This window comes from Zonotrichia leucophrys, chromosome 1 (genome assembly GCF_028769735.1).
Source record: "Zonotrichia leucophrys gambelii isolate GWCS_2022_RI chromosome 1, RI_Zleu_2.0, whole genome shotgun sequence".
Lineage (NCBI taxonomy): Eukaryota > Metazoa > Chordata > Aves > Passeriformes > Passerellidae > Zonotrichia > Zonotrichia leucophrys.
In genome coordinates this window covers 22,267,739-22,285,529 of record NC_088169.1, presented here as the reverse complement: position 1 = coordinate 22,285,529, position 17,791 = coordinate 22,267,739, and the positions used below count along the sequence as shown (strand labels likewise).

The window sequence follows — 17,791 nt, the reverse complement described above, 5'->3', positions numbered from 1 at the left end:
GTATTAGATTTATGTATATATTAAATAAGTAACTTTTAAGTGTATGTCTTTTTTTACCTCAATTGGTGATATTTTCAACCTTTTTCATTGACTCAGGGATCTCTTGTTATTTGTTGCTAAAATTGTGAAAAGTTTTCACATATATGACCTTTCAAATAGCAACAAACAACTTCATGGAAAGTGTATCTTTTATGAAAAACATGTCTTAAATGTTTTGGATCAGTACTTTATATTAATAAACTAATACAGGATTTATGCACAAATATTTTTGAGATAATTAAAATATTTTTATTAATCTTCCACATGAAGAACGTTGTTTTTCTTCTGAGTTTCCTAAAAAATTATAAATTTTTTATGAAGAAAAAAATCCCCATCAGAAACACATTTATCAAGTGATTAATATGGATAAAAAATTATTCTGTGTTTATCTACTACTGTATGTGCCAGTAGAAAAAAAGCTTTAACCATTCAACTTGTGAAAAAAACAGATCCAATCAAGGAGAGAGCAAAATGGATCATAAATATAGTAAATTAAACTTAATTGTTTTTCTTTAAGATGAAAGTATTAATTTCAGATTAATATCTTGTACTAAAAAAACTTTGTTTTGAAGTTCTAAATGCTAGATTTTTTGGCTAATTTTGAAGAAGTGATTTTTATGAGCATGCTCCCCTCTTTAAAGGGTGGATGAACCAATTGCTTGAGTAAATACATGGTCTCCATTTGATGTGGATGTGATTCACAGGTATTAACCACCACAGCTTGGTGGGGGAAACTATGATGAATAAAATTAAAAGTAGTCTGCAATTAGCTGTGTGCTTTAAGGTGAGATCCAGACAAGTTTTGTGGGTAGTGCTTTTGTGGTTCAGCTGATATTTACAATATGCATAATGTACTGCAAGTGCTGTTAGAGCATATAGCAGTAAATTTGGCTAGGATGGCACAATTTTAAATAAAGTAGTATAAATAATGCATAAGCAGAAGTACTTGTTTGAGCTGTGCTTTCACAGCCTGCTGGAATTGATCATAAATATCCTGTTGACAGATCACATGAACAGCAAAATTTACAGAGAGTCTATTTATTGCACTCTTTCTTTTGTATCTGTTTAGGAAATAGACAGAAGACAATGGAGACTGTTCATTACTCTGAGAACAAAAAGTTTTATATTGGTATGACTTTGAGGTTATATAGAGTCACATGCATACACATACAGAGCTTTAAAAGAAAAGAGGTTGGGTCATATACCATAGTCTAAAATAAAGACACAGGTCCCCATAACAGTTTAGTTGATCAGCTTCCATGTGACTTTGTGAGGAAGGAAATTGTGTTTCACGTGGATATGTAGTGCTGAGGGTATGTTTTTGAACAGAAATTGTATTCAGGTGTTTAAAAATATCCTTGTAAAATCTGGAGAGATGTTTGTATATAGAAACTGATAGATTTCTGCCTTTGAACAACAAGTCCTTTTCCAATATATATCACAAATGGTATTAAGATAGATGTTGCCATTTATTTTTGCTTTCAATTCAGTAAAAGAGTGGCATTTTTGCTGGGTGTGTGTTTATTCAGAATTATCCTACAATCAATTACATTATTCCTTTTCACCTTTATTTTTTGTTTTGGTGTTTTTATTGAAGAAAGATTTATTTGTAGAACACTTATTATAAAATACTCTAAGTCTTTGTGGTTTTGTTTTGCTTGTTTTCCAGGAACACTGATGCACCATTTCTTCTTTTCCTGTCTTATCTTCACGTCCATACTGCTCTATATGCTTCAGAAAATTTCAAAGGAAAGAGCAAGCATGGTTTATATGGTGATGCAGTGGAGGAAATGGACTGGAGTGTAGGTATGTTACATGTGCTTCTAAAAGCAGTGGAAGGAATTCATGATGGCTTGTGTTTATGTTCACCAAACTGAGACCAGCAATTTGTGTCTATTGAATATCTGTCATACTTGTCCTTTATACTTAGGGAAAAGAAACAGTCATTTAGAAAGCACAATAATCTCAGCTTTTGCAATATCTACTTTATTGCCAAATTTATTGTGTCCTACAAAAGCAATTAATTCCCTTCTTTGTGAAGGTGGTCTATGCAGCATGGACTTAGCGGAGATGTGGACTTCTGAAGCTGAGTAGTTAAATCCAACCCTCTGAGCTTCTGAGTGAATCTTGCATATTCAAATGATCTTTATAAAACAATCTATTACCATGTCTATCAGTGGCGACCAGCATTTAGTCAATTGGGTACTTGCACTAGATTAAAGAATGCATGTGTTATAATTTCTGTTTGCATCCACATTGTAGCAATCCAGTGGACATTAGCTCGTTTTACTGTCTGTTTGATTTCCTGTTTTTTGGGTTTTTTTTTTTCCTCTTGTGTATTATTTACTTTATTCCAGCCTAATTGTTTTTTTTTTTTTTTTTGCTGCTGCCATTAAATTTTGCTATTTCCTTGCTGCAAAGGAAGGAAAGTCTCCAGAGAGAGTCTCTAGAGTTTAAACAGCAAATTGGAAAGCAGGGTAGCTGACATGCTGCTGTTTCAGGCTATTTAGTGATGCAGAGGTGGTAACAGGTTGAAAACCACTGCTCTTTTCCAGAATGACCACAAGTTCTTAGGAGATGTGTCAAATAAACCAACTGTAGGACAGAAGCATGCTATTTAAAAAGCTTGGGCTAAATCAGGGATTCAAGTTTAATGATGATAATATTGGAAATTAGAACAAATTTAGAGAAGAAACACAAGATTCCTCGGGTATTGTCCTTTTCTGGTCATTACACAAGCATCAGGGCAATAGAGCTAGCTTAATCAGGAAACAGATCCACAGATCCACAACTGTCATTTGCTAGTATAAAAGTAACAATTTTTTTTTTCAGTTGGTCTCAGTTTTGGTTGTGTCTTGTAAGATCTTGATGAGAGATGGCATATTTGTTCCAGCATGTAGAAAATAATGTTTAGTTCCTCTGCTACTTTCTTCTCCATTATTAGCCTGATGAAAAAAAAGAAAAGTCATGGCTGTCATTTCCAAATGAATCTGGAAGAATAATATATATATTTTTTTTTCAGCTGAAGGGAGTACTTATTTCCATTAACCTCCACTGAAAAGTCCAGTTTTAATGCATCAGCCATGTCAGAGAAAGTAGATTGATTCACTGTACTGCTGATGTCAGTAACCAGTATGTTCTTGAAAATGCCTCTGAAGAGTCTACAGTAGAAAAAGTTCTTAAAAAATTGTCTAGAAAAGATGAAAAAGTGGATACTGTGAGCTTTTCAGAAATGGAGGTTTTATCATTCATTTGACAAAAATTAGTATTTATGCATAGATGAATGTAACTTGCAAGAGCAGTAAGAACAATATAGCCCAGATACAACACTATGCTGCAAGACTTCCTAAGTAAAGAAAATACGGCATATGAAGAAAACATGAATGTATTGAAAACTACATTATAGAAAAACATCAGAAATCTTTGACCTTTGGTAGGAAAAATACATGAATTTTCACTGAGTTCTAAAAGAAATTTACAGTGTTTTCTGCTGACTGAGTCATGTTGTGGAAGACCCTTGTGGATGAATAAAAAAAAGGAGTAGAAAAGGAGTAGAAGTTGCAAGTAGAAGTACTACCAGGTACCAGTGATGACATAAAGACATAAAGATTGAACAATGGAATGCAACTGAAATATTTTTCCTTATTTGAGAAGTCAGATGGAATCAGAAAGAAATTAGGTGCCATTTCCAAGAGAGAAAGCAAAAGCTTTTCTTGTAAGATGGAAAAGTCCACTCAAGACTCAAAATTCTAAATACAAAACAGTTCCATTTTCATTTGTTTATTTATTGAAAATCAGTACCAAATAGGACAATTATTCAATTTTAAGGCAATCATTATGCTAGGAGGAGAAAAGCCCAAAAGACACATGAATAAAATACTTTTTTGAATATTTCATGTTTGTGACTTGTTAAACCAACACTGAAGATTATGATTACATTCCACGTCAAAAATTCAAAATACAAAGCCTCTTGATAAGCTTTGGGACCATGTATGTCTATTGCTTTTTCATACTGATGTATGTATAACAGAATTCAATGTTGAAAGCATTCACAGTTATAATGTCACTGCATGTGACATGCCTTAGAGAATTATTCTCTGGCTAATAACATTAATTTTCTTTCAATGTAGGCTAAGCACCTTATTAATTCTATTAATTATAATTCATATGAGAGAAGATGAAATAATCTTACAGTCTAAAAATGGAAAAAGAAATGATGAATGAATCAATGAATGCACTATCATCCTTTTCTTCCTTCCTGTATTCCCTTCTTTCATTCCTTCATTCCTGATTGAGTATAGGAAGAAAAATGGATATGCTCAGAAATTGTTTTTGATGTAAATTGCATTCCACTAATTTAATCCAAAACAGATCACTGCAAAGAGTTTTGGAGCCCCCTGTAGACTTGCAAGCTGTGTGAAGACACTAATCCAACGCCACTTTTGCAAATGGCTGGTTATTATTTTGTTAGCAGCAGCAGAACTACATATCAGGTCTTCTTCCTTTGTAGGTCAATCCCAACTGAAAGGTTTAGATGTAAAAATGTCTCAGAAATTGTGGTCTGTCACATACTAGGTAACTGTAAAGTGGGGGCCTTGTCTGGATGTCTTTGTTATATGAATGTCCTGAAAGCTGAAAAACCTAAACTGCCTCTCTCCCATGGTCTTTTGACCTGTCTTATGATCAAGTTAGTATTACAAGAAAATATTATAAGTCATCCGATATTAGTTATTTAGAAGGAAAGGGAAAGGGGAATGGGAAGGGGAAGGGGAAGGGGAAGGGGAAGGGGAAGGGAACATCCCAAACCATCTTAAATTTAACTTTTATTTTAAATACCTTAAAAGATTGTATAGAGTTTTATGGGAAGTGTGTTTTTTATAGGAATATGTTCCCAGTACCACTGAACAGTGTCCTGAAAATGTTTGTAAGAAAGACTAGAGCAATTTTTAATAGAAAAATCTGGGAGAGCTGTGACTGAAGCCCTATTCAACCTGGAGAAGAGAGTATCTTATTGACCTGAAGGAAGGGTGTAAAGAGAATGGGCCCAGGCTCTTCTCATTTGTGCCCAGTGGCAAGAAGAAATAGGCACAAATTGAAGCATGTCAGGTTTCCTCTGAGCATCAGGGAAAACTTTTTTACTCTGAGGATGATCACATGCTAACCCAGGTTGCCATAGGGGCAGTGAATTCTGGAGATGGTCCAGGGCTCCAAGTGGCCCTGTTTAAGGAGCAAGCTTAGGCAAGGTAGCCTCCAGAGGTCCCTTTCAACATAAATCATTCTGTGATTCTGTGAGATGCTGGAGAAAACAAAAAAACCAAAAAACAATCTGTTCACTAAAGTCAAATCATATTTGAAACAAAATCAAATACAACCTTTAAAAGTCAGTGTAGAGAAACAAAGGAACTCTGAAGCAAAGAGAAGCAAGATACTGTCATGATACTCTCCTCCTCTGCTCTTCTCTAGTGTGACCTCACCTGGAGCAGTGCATCCAGGCCCAGAGGAAAGCCACAGAAATGGTCAGAGGTCTGGAAACAATTCTTCTCTGAAAAAAGGCTGGAAGAGCTAAGGTTCTTTAACCAGGGGAGCTGAGATTGTTTAGCCTGGGGAGGGAAAGGTTCCAGGGTTATTGCTGCCTGTCAATATATAAAGGGGGCCTATAAAAAAGGTGGAAAGGGACTTGTTGCCAATGACTGTGTAGACAAGACAAGGGGCAGTTTTAAACTGAAAGAGAACAGGTTTAGGTTAGTTAGAAAGTAATTGTTTGTGATGAGGGCAGTGAGACACTGGACCAAGTGGCCCAGAGAAGCTGTGGGTTTCCCATCACTGTCAGTATTCAGGTTCAGGTTGTACAGGGCTTGGAGTAATGTGGCAGGGAGATTGGACTGTATGATCTTTGAAAGTCCCTTCCAATATAAGCCAATTTTTGATTCTCCATTACTAGAGTGATTGACAAATTTTAAGGATGCTGATGACATCTTGAGTAGATTTTCCTTACAAGGAAATAATATCCCATAGTTTTTTTTTTTTTTAAGTAAAAGTAACTGTGGAATTAAACCTTAGGTATCTGAAGAAATTGAACCTCACATGAGGAATATTTATGACTTGTTGAAGCATTTGCAATACTCTGCAACACAACTCTCTGGGGTGACATATAGCCTGTACTGAAACGTAGGAAGACAGATGTAAAGCATACTTTCTTCACTGAGGAAGGACAGCTGGGGTACAATCTAGGAGGACTATCTGAAAGTCAGACCACTTTTCAACTGTTTTTTTTTTTTTATTCCACTGTTATCATTATTAAGAATTTTCTATAAATACATATCTTCACAAAGCGCTTTCAAAGACGAATAGAAGGGCAGAAACTCCACCAAACCAGCACCAGACTTTTGTGAAAAACATCTAATTTACTTATTCCCTAATGAGATTTCCTAGTGTTATAAAAGAGATTATATCAGTAATATAATATGTGCACGACTAAGCTGTGGTTCCTAATGTCTATACCACCCAATTGTGAGATGATGAAAACTAAATTCTTACACAGTTTAATCTGATGAATTTTTGCATGATTAAATAGTTAATATGCTAAGTATGTGAACTTGATCACATCCTTTCCTTTAATCTTTTTTCTGTTCTGGAATGATGTAAATGAAAGGTCTAAGTGAAAACCATTCCAATTTATTATAAACTATTTTTAATGACCCCTGTGGCATCTTTCTCTCTTTTTAGTAATAGATGTAACACCAAGTAAATGAAAATAATGGTTTCAGACGCAAAACAAAAGTTACTTTGGAAAATCTAATATATTTAGGAGACAGAAAACTGAACTATGCCCAAAAGACTCATGGGAATTCTTGCTCTGATGAAAGTAACATAGTCTAATGCATTCACAAAGCAAAGAGAAAAAAGGGAATTTTTTTTTCACTTTTAAAAGTCATTGTTTTAAACTCACAATCCTTTAAGCTCTTAAAGTTGACTTATTATTTTTAATTATGAAGTAATTAAAATTTAATTTTAATATTTTTTTCAAGCTATTCTGGCTTAAACTTACATTATTAGGGGTTGAATATTTGGGTTTTTTTGGGGGTTTTGTGGGCATTTTTAATGTTCTTCCAAATACTGTACAGTAACTATCTTCCTTCTGGTAACAGCATAGTATTATTAAATATTATCAGAAAATCAATATTTCTTCTTTTACATAAAATTGTTAGTGGTTGTTATTTTGAATTTTCATGTCTTTGAATCACTTTGCAGTGTTTGTATACTTTGAACTTTTATTTAAAAACCTATTCTATAAGGGACAACCTGAAAATGTATCACAAATCTTCTGAGAATTCTGAATTGTATTAAAAATCAAAATAAACATTATTAATAAAATGAGAAGAAAAAAAGGGACAAATTCCTACTGCTTTAAGAAAAAAAAATCACTGAGCTATCCTTTTTTTTCCAAGAAAAAATCCTGCACACCAAGATAAGCCTAATTTATCATGGCTTTTCACCTCATGTAGTCATTTGTAACAGAGCAACATTGATTAAAAAGGTAAGCAAAGCAGAATGATGCCACATGATCAGAAGCAGCAGATAAGCACCTATCTTATCCAGCTACTGTGAATGTGACATAATGTTGGCTGCGCCTCAAAACCAAAAAATAGAATTAAAAATCTGGAGACGGATGCCTGATGCTCATAGTGCATTCCTTGACCTTGCTTTTCTGAATGTATACTGGTGTATATCTCAAATCTCTAAAGTTTAATATTAGGCTGGATTTCTTATCATAAAAGATGTTCAGCCAGCACCCTGAGGAAGAAGGTATCCAGCCAATACAGTTTTCTGTGACTAGGATAGAATTTTCCCACCCTGTCATGCCATTCTGCTCTTATCCAAGCATTAAGAGACTGTTTTTTACAGCTAAGACAGTAGTTAAGCTCTTGAAGCACATTCACTCTTTAGGTCACATCTGGGAAAATTGTCAGTGTGGGTGCAGATTAAAAACAGTTGTGGTTCTGTCTTTTATGATATGGATGCATTCCAGTTACAATCTGCTCTAAAACCCAAACCCATTTCATATGTCACTAAGCAGCAATGACTTTCAGTCACTACTGAATGGGACCAAATTTAGGAGGTGACTAGGTGATGAAGGACTCCTGTTTCCACTATGATAAGCCTCCTGATCTACCTAATCCTCTTTAAGTATAGTTTCTTTTTATATATCACATCTTTGTATACAGCAAAGCTCCTTCTCTGCACGTTATTTACAAGATTACAAGGCACATCCTAAGTCACCATTTCTGTAGCACTTTTTAATCAGTCATGTTCAAATAATGTCTTAGTACTCCATGATGGAAAAATTCAGCGTAATGTAGTTTGTGGTAATAGCGCTGTGTGGTTCAAAATTTGCTGCCAGTTGCTTAAGAGGTTTCATTTGCATCTGATACTGCAGAAGTTAAATTGTCAGAACTACGTGTGCTAGGGCACTGAGCATTTTTCTTTACAAAAATGTAATCATGTAATGTTCAAAACTGTAAAGGCTTTCTGTTAATTATGAAGCTCTTAAAATTCGGTTTATTGCAAAAACAGTGACTTGACATCTAACATTGTGTTAGATCAAAATGCTGGAATCAGTGAAAGAAAATTAGCATTACTCTTAGACAAGGTAATTTCCATTAGTAAGAGAAAGCTCAAAGACTGTTTTAGATAAACTAGAAATAAGAATCCTGATGACTCCAAGCAGTGGTAAATCCTAAGGAGGATAGGAAGTTTTCTAATGAAATGTGCAACCAACCTTTTGTTTCACCTTTGCCTCTGAAGTTTAATTTTATAAATAAATGGTATGGTTGGATTTTGCTCCTAGCTTAAGGTGGGTAGGCAAAACCATTATCAGTGAGATTAGAAACACAGCAAGATTAAGAACAATTCAGAACAATTAAGAACACAGATTTAAACCAAAATTGACCTGCAGGACTTCAAGTCAATATGGACAAAGGTCTGAGTATGAATATTCAGATAAAGGTTGCAATAAGGAAACAAAATGGGTCTAACTTTATTCAAATTGTAGATAATCACCAAAATACAGACTGCAAAAACATTTTTAAGGAAGCTGTAGATGGTTTTTCTCATCGAGGGGCTTTGCATAGCAACCTTTTTTAACAAAGATACTGTGAAGTTTTAAAAAAATTACATTTGCACTGTGCTAGAAAAACTCCACAGGAATTTAGTAAGACAGTCATCCAGAGCAAGGGATCAGGATGACAGACTTTACTCACTTTGGTGGAAGTGTTACTGTTGTCAACCTTAACCTTCAGCCCTCAGGAGCGTGACTTTTGCCATGTTTTTCTTCTGTAGTTGGACACTGAAACCATATCTGTGTAGTTACTTAGGGAGCTTGTAATCATGGTTTTATAAAGCATGTGATTGTGCTAGAGAAGAAGGATGTTGCTCGTGGTAGTTGCATATCTGTGAAAGAAGCCTTGACATGAAACTAAGGAACAAAGAGACTGAAAATGTGGAGGATTTTTATTCTGTGTGTTAAAACCTTCTCATCCACGCCTCTTCCTTGTACCTTCAGATAGTTTTGTAGTGGATTACCCAGTACCTTACCATAGATGATACAGCCCATAAATGCATAAAAACATGCAGAAGGCGCAATTGTAAGACTATGAAGTCAAGTACTCAAAGATAGAAAAGTCATTCTTCCTATGCTTGTGTCTCATGGTACAGTTTTCTAACATATGTTTACATGCCATTTCTTTTCCCATTGGAATCCTATCTCCTTATCAGAGTGCCTTCTTAATGAGCAGCTTCTCAACAGTAGATATATTCCTCATTGTTAAATATGAGTTCTCATGTTTTATTTAACACATGCTATTGAAGTTCTGTTTTGAAGACAGATACTTTGACGTGTCTCATCTCTTCTGTGTCAGTACTTTGCTACAGTGTATAACAGATTTGCAAATAAGCATTTTCACAAAGCCTTTGTAAGACAGGGGAATCTCATTAATCAGTTTCCCAGAAGAAAAACCGAGACACAGAGATGATCTTCAGTTTTAACTCCTGAGATATAACTTTGTTGCTAGTTACCCACTAATCCAGATCTGGATCTTTAGTAAAGCATTAGGACTTTAATTCAGCTGGCATGGGATTTGGGAAGGGGAAAAGTAATTTTTTTGACGGTCTTGATCCATGTTGGAGGCTGGAAATGGTTAGAATGTGCACCTGGACTCAGGAACTCATGTCTTCTTCTGGTCCTGGGGACTAAATAGTGCTTTTTAAAGATAATTAAATATCTTTTTCAATATATGAACTATAATGATATGAACAGTTTCTGTGATGACTCAGGGAATGTCTTCCAGCATTTTACCATTTTTTCATAGCTGGCTGCATATCAATTAGCTGTAGAAAAAACCCTGAAACTGATCATGTGCATTTCAGTTTCAGTGATGATATTGAGAATACTAGAGATTCTTTTAAAATAATCCACAAAGTTTTTTTGGAGAGAGATATGAAACATTTTCATGCTTCTTTGGAAATGTATTTTAATTTTTTTTGAGACTGTTCTGCTTAAAAAAAGGTGATCTGATTCTGAGTGAAAGCAATAATCATACAATAAAGCTTATGATAATATTGATTCTGTATTCTTCATCAACAGATTGGTTCCAATTAGTGAATTTCCATGCAGAATTTCATACTATTGAATAACAAGGCTCAAATTCCAGGTGGTAATAAGCTCTTATTGATGAGTTTTATGGAACTGGCTTTTTATTGACTCTGGCTGATAATCTTTCAGTGGTACATTTGACTGCTAAAACAACCACACTATATAATAGGCTGGGTGGTAATACTGCTAAAGATCATTATTTTTATAAAAATAGATGCTTATATTGCATTAAAGAAAGCTTTTCATTGCTTTCTATATAATAACAAAATATAATAATGAGATAAATAATGAATTTTTTAGGGCTAGGAAAAGCAGTAGAGTAATGATGCAATGACTAGTGAAAGGCAGTCTGGTAAAATGGTGATTTTGCTCTGGAGCTTTTCCCCTCACCTCTTGATTGTAAAAAGGCATTTTTATTTCAATTTAGGATGCTGTTTAATAAAAGCTGAAACTAAACCTTTATTTTTCTTTTCTATAATTCTTTTTTAATACTGATGTTTGTGGGGCGAGTGTTGTATGTTTCATAGCGTACTCAGGTTATTTTTTACTAGTTTGAATGTTTTCTTTTTGTTTTTGCTTTCTTTTGACTCTGTATACACACTTCTATTTTTAAATTATTCTCTCTCCCTACCCATGAAACTTTCTTTATAACATTTCCTTATGAAGAGCATATTTCAGTAACCCTGAGAACACTGAACTGATTTTGTATTACAGTAGTAAGCTCAATATCCAAAGGAACACCTGACCCCTAAGGGCTCAGTTGCTTACTTGGGATGAGCAAAAAAAAGACTCCATGATAATAAAATTCTTGCCTTAGACCAGCATTAAGTTATATTCTACAGCTTTAGTGGATCTTGCAGCCTTATGATTCCACGAGAGGGGAGGCAGAGCATTCTTCTCTCCCTTAACTCCTTTTTTTCTTACCAGCTTCCAGGGAAAATAGAAAGAAGGAGAAAGAGGAGAAGAAGAGAGGAATCTTCCTTTTTCAACAAGTGTCCATTTAGAAAACTACTGGATGGACTCGTCTGTAATTGTCACTACAATTAAGTGTGACTAATTTGGGTCCTTCAGTGCACATGGTTTTTCAGTACTGTTGCCATTTCACTGTTGTGAAGGTAAAGGATTTTGGCTCTTTAGGCTCTTGTATCTCTGTAGTTGAGATAGTTGTGGATTAGAAATCAAACTTACTTTCATTTCTTAGTCAGACTTGCATTGAAAAACAAAGCAGGAAACAAGAAATAATACAAATGTAACCTCATTTTAATCCTAAAGAAAAGAGTGGCCTAGGCCAAAAAAAACAGTACAAACTTTGTCTTCCTGTGAATTCTAAGATAACTTATGCCAGATGTTTGAAAGAAATTAATAGTTCACAATGCCACATTATTTATAGTAAAGTCCAGGAAGATCTAGTTGTACTAATGGGAAAAGTATAGCCAATATAGAGTATTTCGATGTATAGTATATCACTGTGTAAATGGTAGCAAAGTGCTTCTAATCCAGAGTTCAGCTGATTTTGACATCACAAAATCACAGAGTATACATTAAGCAAATAATAAATGAATACTTTTTTAAAAAATTTACTTATAGTTCAAATACATAATTTATCCTTTCCATTTGGCAGATTAAAAATTGGATATGAGCTAACAGTGTGAATTTGCAGCCCAGAAAGCCAGCCATGTCCTGGGCTGCATCTAAAGCAGCGTGGCCAGCAGGATGAGGGTGGTGAGTCTGCCCCACTGCTCTGCACTTGCTAGATCCCACCTGGAGTGCTGCATCCAGGTCTGGGGTCCTCAGCACAGGATAGATGGGGGCCTCTCAGGAATGGCCTACGGGAGGTTGGTGAAGATGAGCAGAGGTCTGGAGGAGTTCTCCTGTGAAGACAGACTGAGAGCTGGGCTGAGAGAGAGCCTGGAGAAGAGAAAGCTCTAGGGAGAATATTTAAAGGAAAATAAATTATAAGAAAGACTTGATACCAGTACTTGTAGTGATAGGGCAAGGGACAAAAATTTTAAACAGCAAAATGGTAGATTTAGATTGGACATTGGGAAGAAATATTGGACAATGAGGGTAGTAAGACACTGGTACGGGCTGCCCAGAAAAGTTGTGAATGCTGCATCATTGGAAGTGTTCAAAGCCAGATTTTAAGTAACCTGATCTAGTGATAGATGTCCCTTCGTAAGGCAGGGAGGTTGGACTAGATGATCTTTGAAGGCCAGTTCCAAACCAACATCAGGACAGAGTGAGACACAGTGTAACCAGCACATCCTACAGAACAATGTTTGAACACCTTAGCAGGGTGTTATGAGCAAAGTGCTGCTATGATGGCTTTTTTATCAGCATTTTTTAAAGAGGCACAAAATTGGCAGTTTTCCTTAAAAAAAAAAAAAAAAAAAAGGCTAAAACCTTTCTACAGGACATATCCTAAATATTCTTGCCTATTTAGTGCTGAAGTAGTCAAGCTCCATATCCTCAATTTCTCAGTCCAACTTTTGTGTGATTCTGCTGCTGTTTGCCAGTCTTCTTGTGCAATAACCCCCAGGTGCTGCTCATAAAAAAATAGATGGCCTAGTTAAAGAGAGCTTTGAGGACTTTCTTGGCAAAAAATACTAGACAGTAATATCACATTTACCTCTCAGAATGTAAACTGATTTTTGATGAGACATTTAAATACTTCCCTGGTTATATATTAACTTTAGTAATTCATGGTAAAATAGTTCAAAATAGCTGTTTTAAATAGGAGGAACTGGTATATTAAATCTATCATCGGGAAATGTATGCAAATACTCTATCCTACTGTTACCACATTTACTTATTGAGTCTTGGTAACAATAGAGTCAGTTCCTGTATGTAGCCAGACATACTTTTCCAGTGCCTTCTAGAGCAGAAATCTATTTGCTGGATTGTACTTCTCTCTGCATGTGGTACTGGAACACCAGTATGTTACAAAGCTATTCATGTGAAATGTGAAGATTCCAAACATTTTCTGTTCAAAGACATCTGTTTATATACAAATTCTTAAATTTCATTTTATAGGTTCAGAAATTATTAGTTCATTAAAAAAAATACATTAATAGGGAGGAACTAACCCTCCACCTGCCTGTCTATCCATAGGAATAGTGCTATTCCATAAGTAACAAATGTGCTGCCTAGGGCCTTCATGTGGTTATTTGCCATCTGTTCTTTGGAGACTTTACCTTGGCAATAACTCCTCTCTTCCCCAAATAGTCTAATTACGGTTAGACTAATTTTTTCCAGGTATTTATGTAAATATTTCAGCTGATCTGTGGTGGTTTTGTCAATGATCCTTCCTCACTTCACATTTAGCCTTCAGATTTATCCTAAAAAACACATCTCACTGTGATCCATACATGCAAGGCAGAGCCCTTTCAGAATTCTGCCTTGCCTTTACACAGAAAAAATATATTGGTCCATTTTTGTAACTTCTCATTACAAACAAGATACACATAGCATTCATAGTGTTAAGCCTTGGAAAACTCAGATTAATTATCAATTTAACATGTAACATACTCATTTTTGTTTTATTATTATATAAGTGAAAATCAGAGAAAAGGCAAAGAAAGGAGCCTAATGGTCTCAGGGCCCTCTCTGATCTCATGACTCCACCATGTCTTAGGGGCATCAAACACACATTGGTCTAAGCAGAGTCCTTAAGTATTTCCAAACCAATTTAAAACAAAAATGGCATATTTCTTTCCAGGCCTCAGACCAGAAAAAGGCAGATTTTCTTCCACATAGGCATCTGCTGTGCTACTTAATACTACTCTGAAACTTCAACAAAAATTCTTTTTGAATAGGCTGTGAATATTTTTCAAGAGCACTAAGATGAATTAAGGAATCAAAGTGCCATTTGATGAGATTGTGAGTAATCTTTTTGAGCTAGTAATCTATCATCAGTGAGGATGACCTGAAAAATTATTTGCCTTCCTTTCAAACAGGATCCTCTGGAATGGAAGTCAGCATATATATGTCATGTTTAACACACATACATATACCAGGGGGAAAAGGCACCAAATCATAATTTATGGCTCTCAGTGTATTTATTTGTTTTTTTGGTTTTGGTTTTTTTTTTTTCCTAAATTCTGAATGTCATCCAGAGAAGACAGAGTGGAGTCTATATCATTAGTGGAAAAGTTCCTTGAGACAATTTTCATAGTCAGGTTTGCTTTCTTATTGGTAGTAACAGTGTCTATACAGAGATTCATTATCAAGTAACTTGTTTTGGAGGTGGTGATTTCACAGTAGGCTTTGAGTGTCTAGTAGCACTTAGGCACAAAATTTAGAGAAATAGGTGAATTAACAAGTGTGCATGGTGATCCTCGTGTCAAGGAGGAAAAAATGTATTGGTAGTGAGTTAATGCACACCTACTTTCATGTTAGATTAGATTTGCACAATTAAAATCAGAAAACCAGGAAATTAAATTTATTGATATTTCATGATGAATATAATTTACTCTTGATAAAACTCCTCTTAACTGTATGGCATGTAATTTATAGCAAGTCTTTAAAACCTGCTTCCAAATTCAGCAAAGATTAAAAAAAATTTGGCTGCTGAAAGATGATAAATGTTTATGCTCTAATGTCAGCCAGTTTTTTACAGTTTGAATTTTACTTAATAAAAATGAAATAAACAAATGGCAAAGGCTTTGAAGTTTTTAGAAAAGTGCAGAGGATTTAAATGGAGGTTAAATTTTTTTTCCCTGCTTTACAGCCTTCATAATTCTTCTTACATTATATCTGGCAAAATATTGTCATTATGCATTTGCTTGTAGAACCAGATACATATTAAGTTTAAAACTTAGTCTGATTTTTGTAAATGTTTAAACCTTTGAAGACATAGGAAAGAGTTTCTTTTATCATTCCACCTTTATGCAATCAATCACAATCAGCATATATTGGAATGGTCAAATACCTGAAGCCTTAAATTCACCTGACAGTCTAATTCAAAATTGAATAGTACCCTCAGCTGTCGCTACAGTATGCCATGGTCACACCTAAAGAAATCCCTTTCATAATTTGGAAGAAAACATGGGAGACCTCAAAGTGGGAAATGAGACAATGTATTTTTCATTATTCATCTTAGTTGTATGTGTGAAATGGCATCTTAGATATGTGCAGAATGAAGATGCAAATTTACCCAAAAAGTTATCACAGCTGTCATGCAAAATGCAAATATAATGGACCCTCCTAAAATTGTGTGACCATTTCTCATATTTTAGCATTTTAAGCAGGCTAAAAATCAAGATTTACTTTAGAAATACATTGACTTATGTTCAACAGATGTAAGGTCTAAAAGTGAATTTCAAGCAATGCATTTATTAGCTAATTTAAATACTAATAAGGAAATAGCTACTGATTAGTTATACTTTTTGACCTGTAATAATCCATCATTAGTGCTGCAGTACAGGAAGCTTTTCCATCCTGCATTGTCTCTATTGCTGCTGTACTTACAGGTCTTCAGGCACTTAACTCTGTACTTCATTATGCTCATGTATTTATACATATCTAAAATATCATTCCAAATTTCATATTTAAAAAATTATTTGAACCTATATGCATAAGAAAAATAAGAGATGTGGTACTCATTTCTAGGAAAAACCTTATGCATAAGTCAAAATTTGGTTGATTTATTCAAAGCTGCTAAGAAGTGTGCGTACCTAATCTGCTCTGCACTGTGCTGAAAATTTATCCTGAGGGTCTGAAAGACACATTATACTTATAAAACCGTATAAACAGTCTCAACTGATTTGCAAGTTTGCAGCTACATGGCAATCCAAATCCAAACAAAAAGCAAGTTCACACTGATAGCTTAGCTGTCCACACCGAAGTTGCCTTGTTTTCTGATTAAAAGACTGCCCTTTTCTGAGCACTTCTGCTTATTTACTTGTCCCACACTGAGTCTAGAGGAATGTAACAAAGAACTGTTGTTCTTCAGACTATCTGGACCTAAGAACTTCTTATCTGATATCTAGTGGGAGGTAGTTACATCTGGGGCAATGGCCTTGCTTCATTTTGAAAAGAATTGATAATTTTTGGGGCCAAATTCTTAGGATAGGTGAGCTGGATATGAAAATCCATACTTTGTGTACGCTGTATGTAAATCCCACTCAATGTATCTACAGCACACACAGCTGGAGCTTGATTTGGCCTGCTCTAGACTTCCATTGGAGGATTCATCAGTCCTAAAATGTTTAAAATTGCCAACAGTGGCAGGTCTGAACTGTCTTCTGAGCTGAAAAAAGACTGTCAGCACACCAGAAGAGACAAGAAACCCACTTCAGCTTTACTTTGATTCCTGACTGAATGCCCATGAGAAGTGTGAGTGCCTTAGTTGAATTCCCAGGATTTGTCCTTGAAATTTGACTTTGAAAGAAATCCAAGTCACAAAATCCAAGAGGGCTTTGCTATGGAAACATAAATATGTTAACTGTCCATGATTGGATTTACTGTAAATATGCATTCCTGTTACAAATTAAAACACTAATATTGTTGTATTTTTTCAGAACCAGATGCTACTTTTTGGCAGAATTTCCTGTTGACATTGAAGATCCCAATAAGCTATCATAGCAGGAGCTAAGCACATTTGAGACTATGTACTTTTGGAGAAGATTTTGTTGTATGGATTGTTTCCATCGTGTAACTTTGGAAATAGTAGTCTGGTAGTACTGATTCAAGGCTTTGTACTGAATGTATACTCTACTTTCTTTCTGCAGGAAGAACTTTATACCTTTTGCAATTAGTTATGCATCTATTTTCTGGTCTAGTCAGAGTTGTTCTACCTAGTATTCACTCTCACCTTTGAGGTTCATATGCTGATGTCCTCCTTATGGGAATCACTTGTTCTCAAAGGCGGATATGTTCTCTTAACTGGCTAGATAATGTGCCATAGTACATTCTAATGCTTTGTTCTACAATTTCGACTCTGCTGTGGTTGTGTTGTAGCTCTGAATGTTAAACAAGTTGTGTGCAGAGTTTATGTACTGTTCATCATATGTGCCGCCACTTCTTGTGTTGCCGTCAATGGTTTTATTATTTTTCATCTTTACCTCAAGTGTTGTACTCTATGACTAGGTCTGAAAGTGA

At 35.1% G+C, this 17,791-nt stretch overlaps 1 protein-coding gene across 10 annotated transcripts in view; it reads left to right on the top strand.

Annotated features, from left to right (window-relative positions):
- STS (steroid sulfatase) overlaps nt 1-17,791 on the top strand; it is a 107,857-nt gene that overhangs the window by 43,356 nt on the left and 46,710 nt on the right. For all 10 annotated transcript variants that reach the window (XM_064708830.1, XM_064708820.1, XM_064708794.1 and 7 more), the window contains one exon: nt 1,709-1,845. In XM_064708830.1, the coding sequence (XP_064564900.1) occupies nt 1,709-1,845 (137 nt within the window). The remainder of the gene's footprint in view (nt 1-1,708; nt 1,846-17,791) is intronic.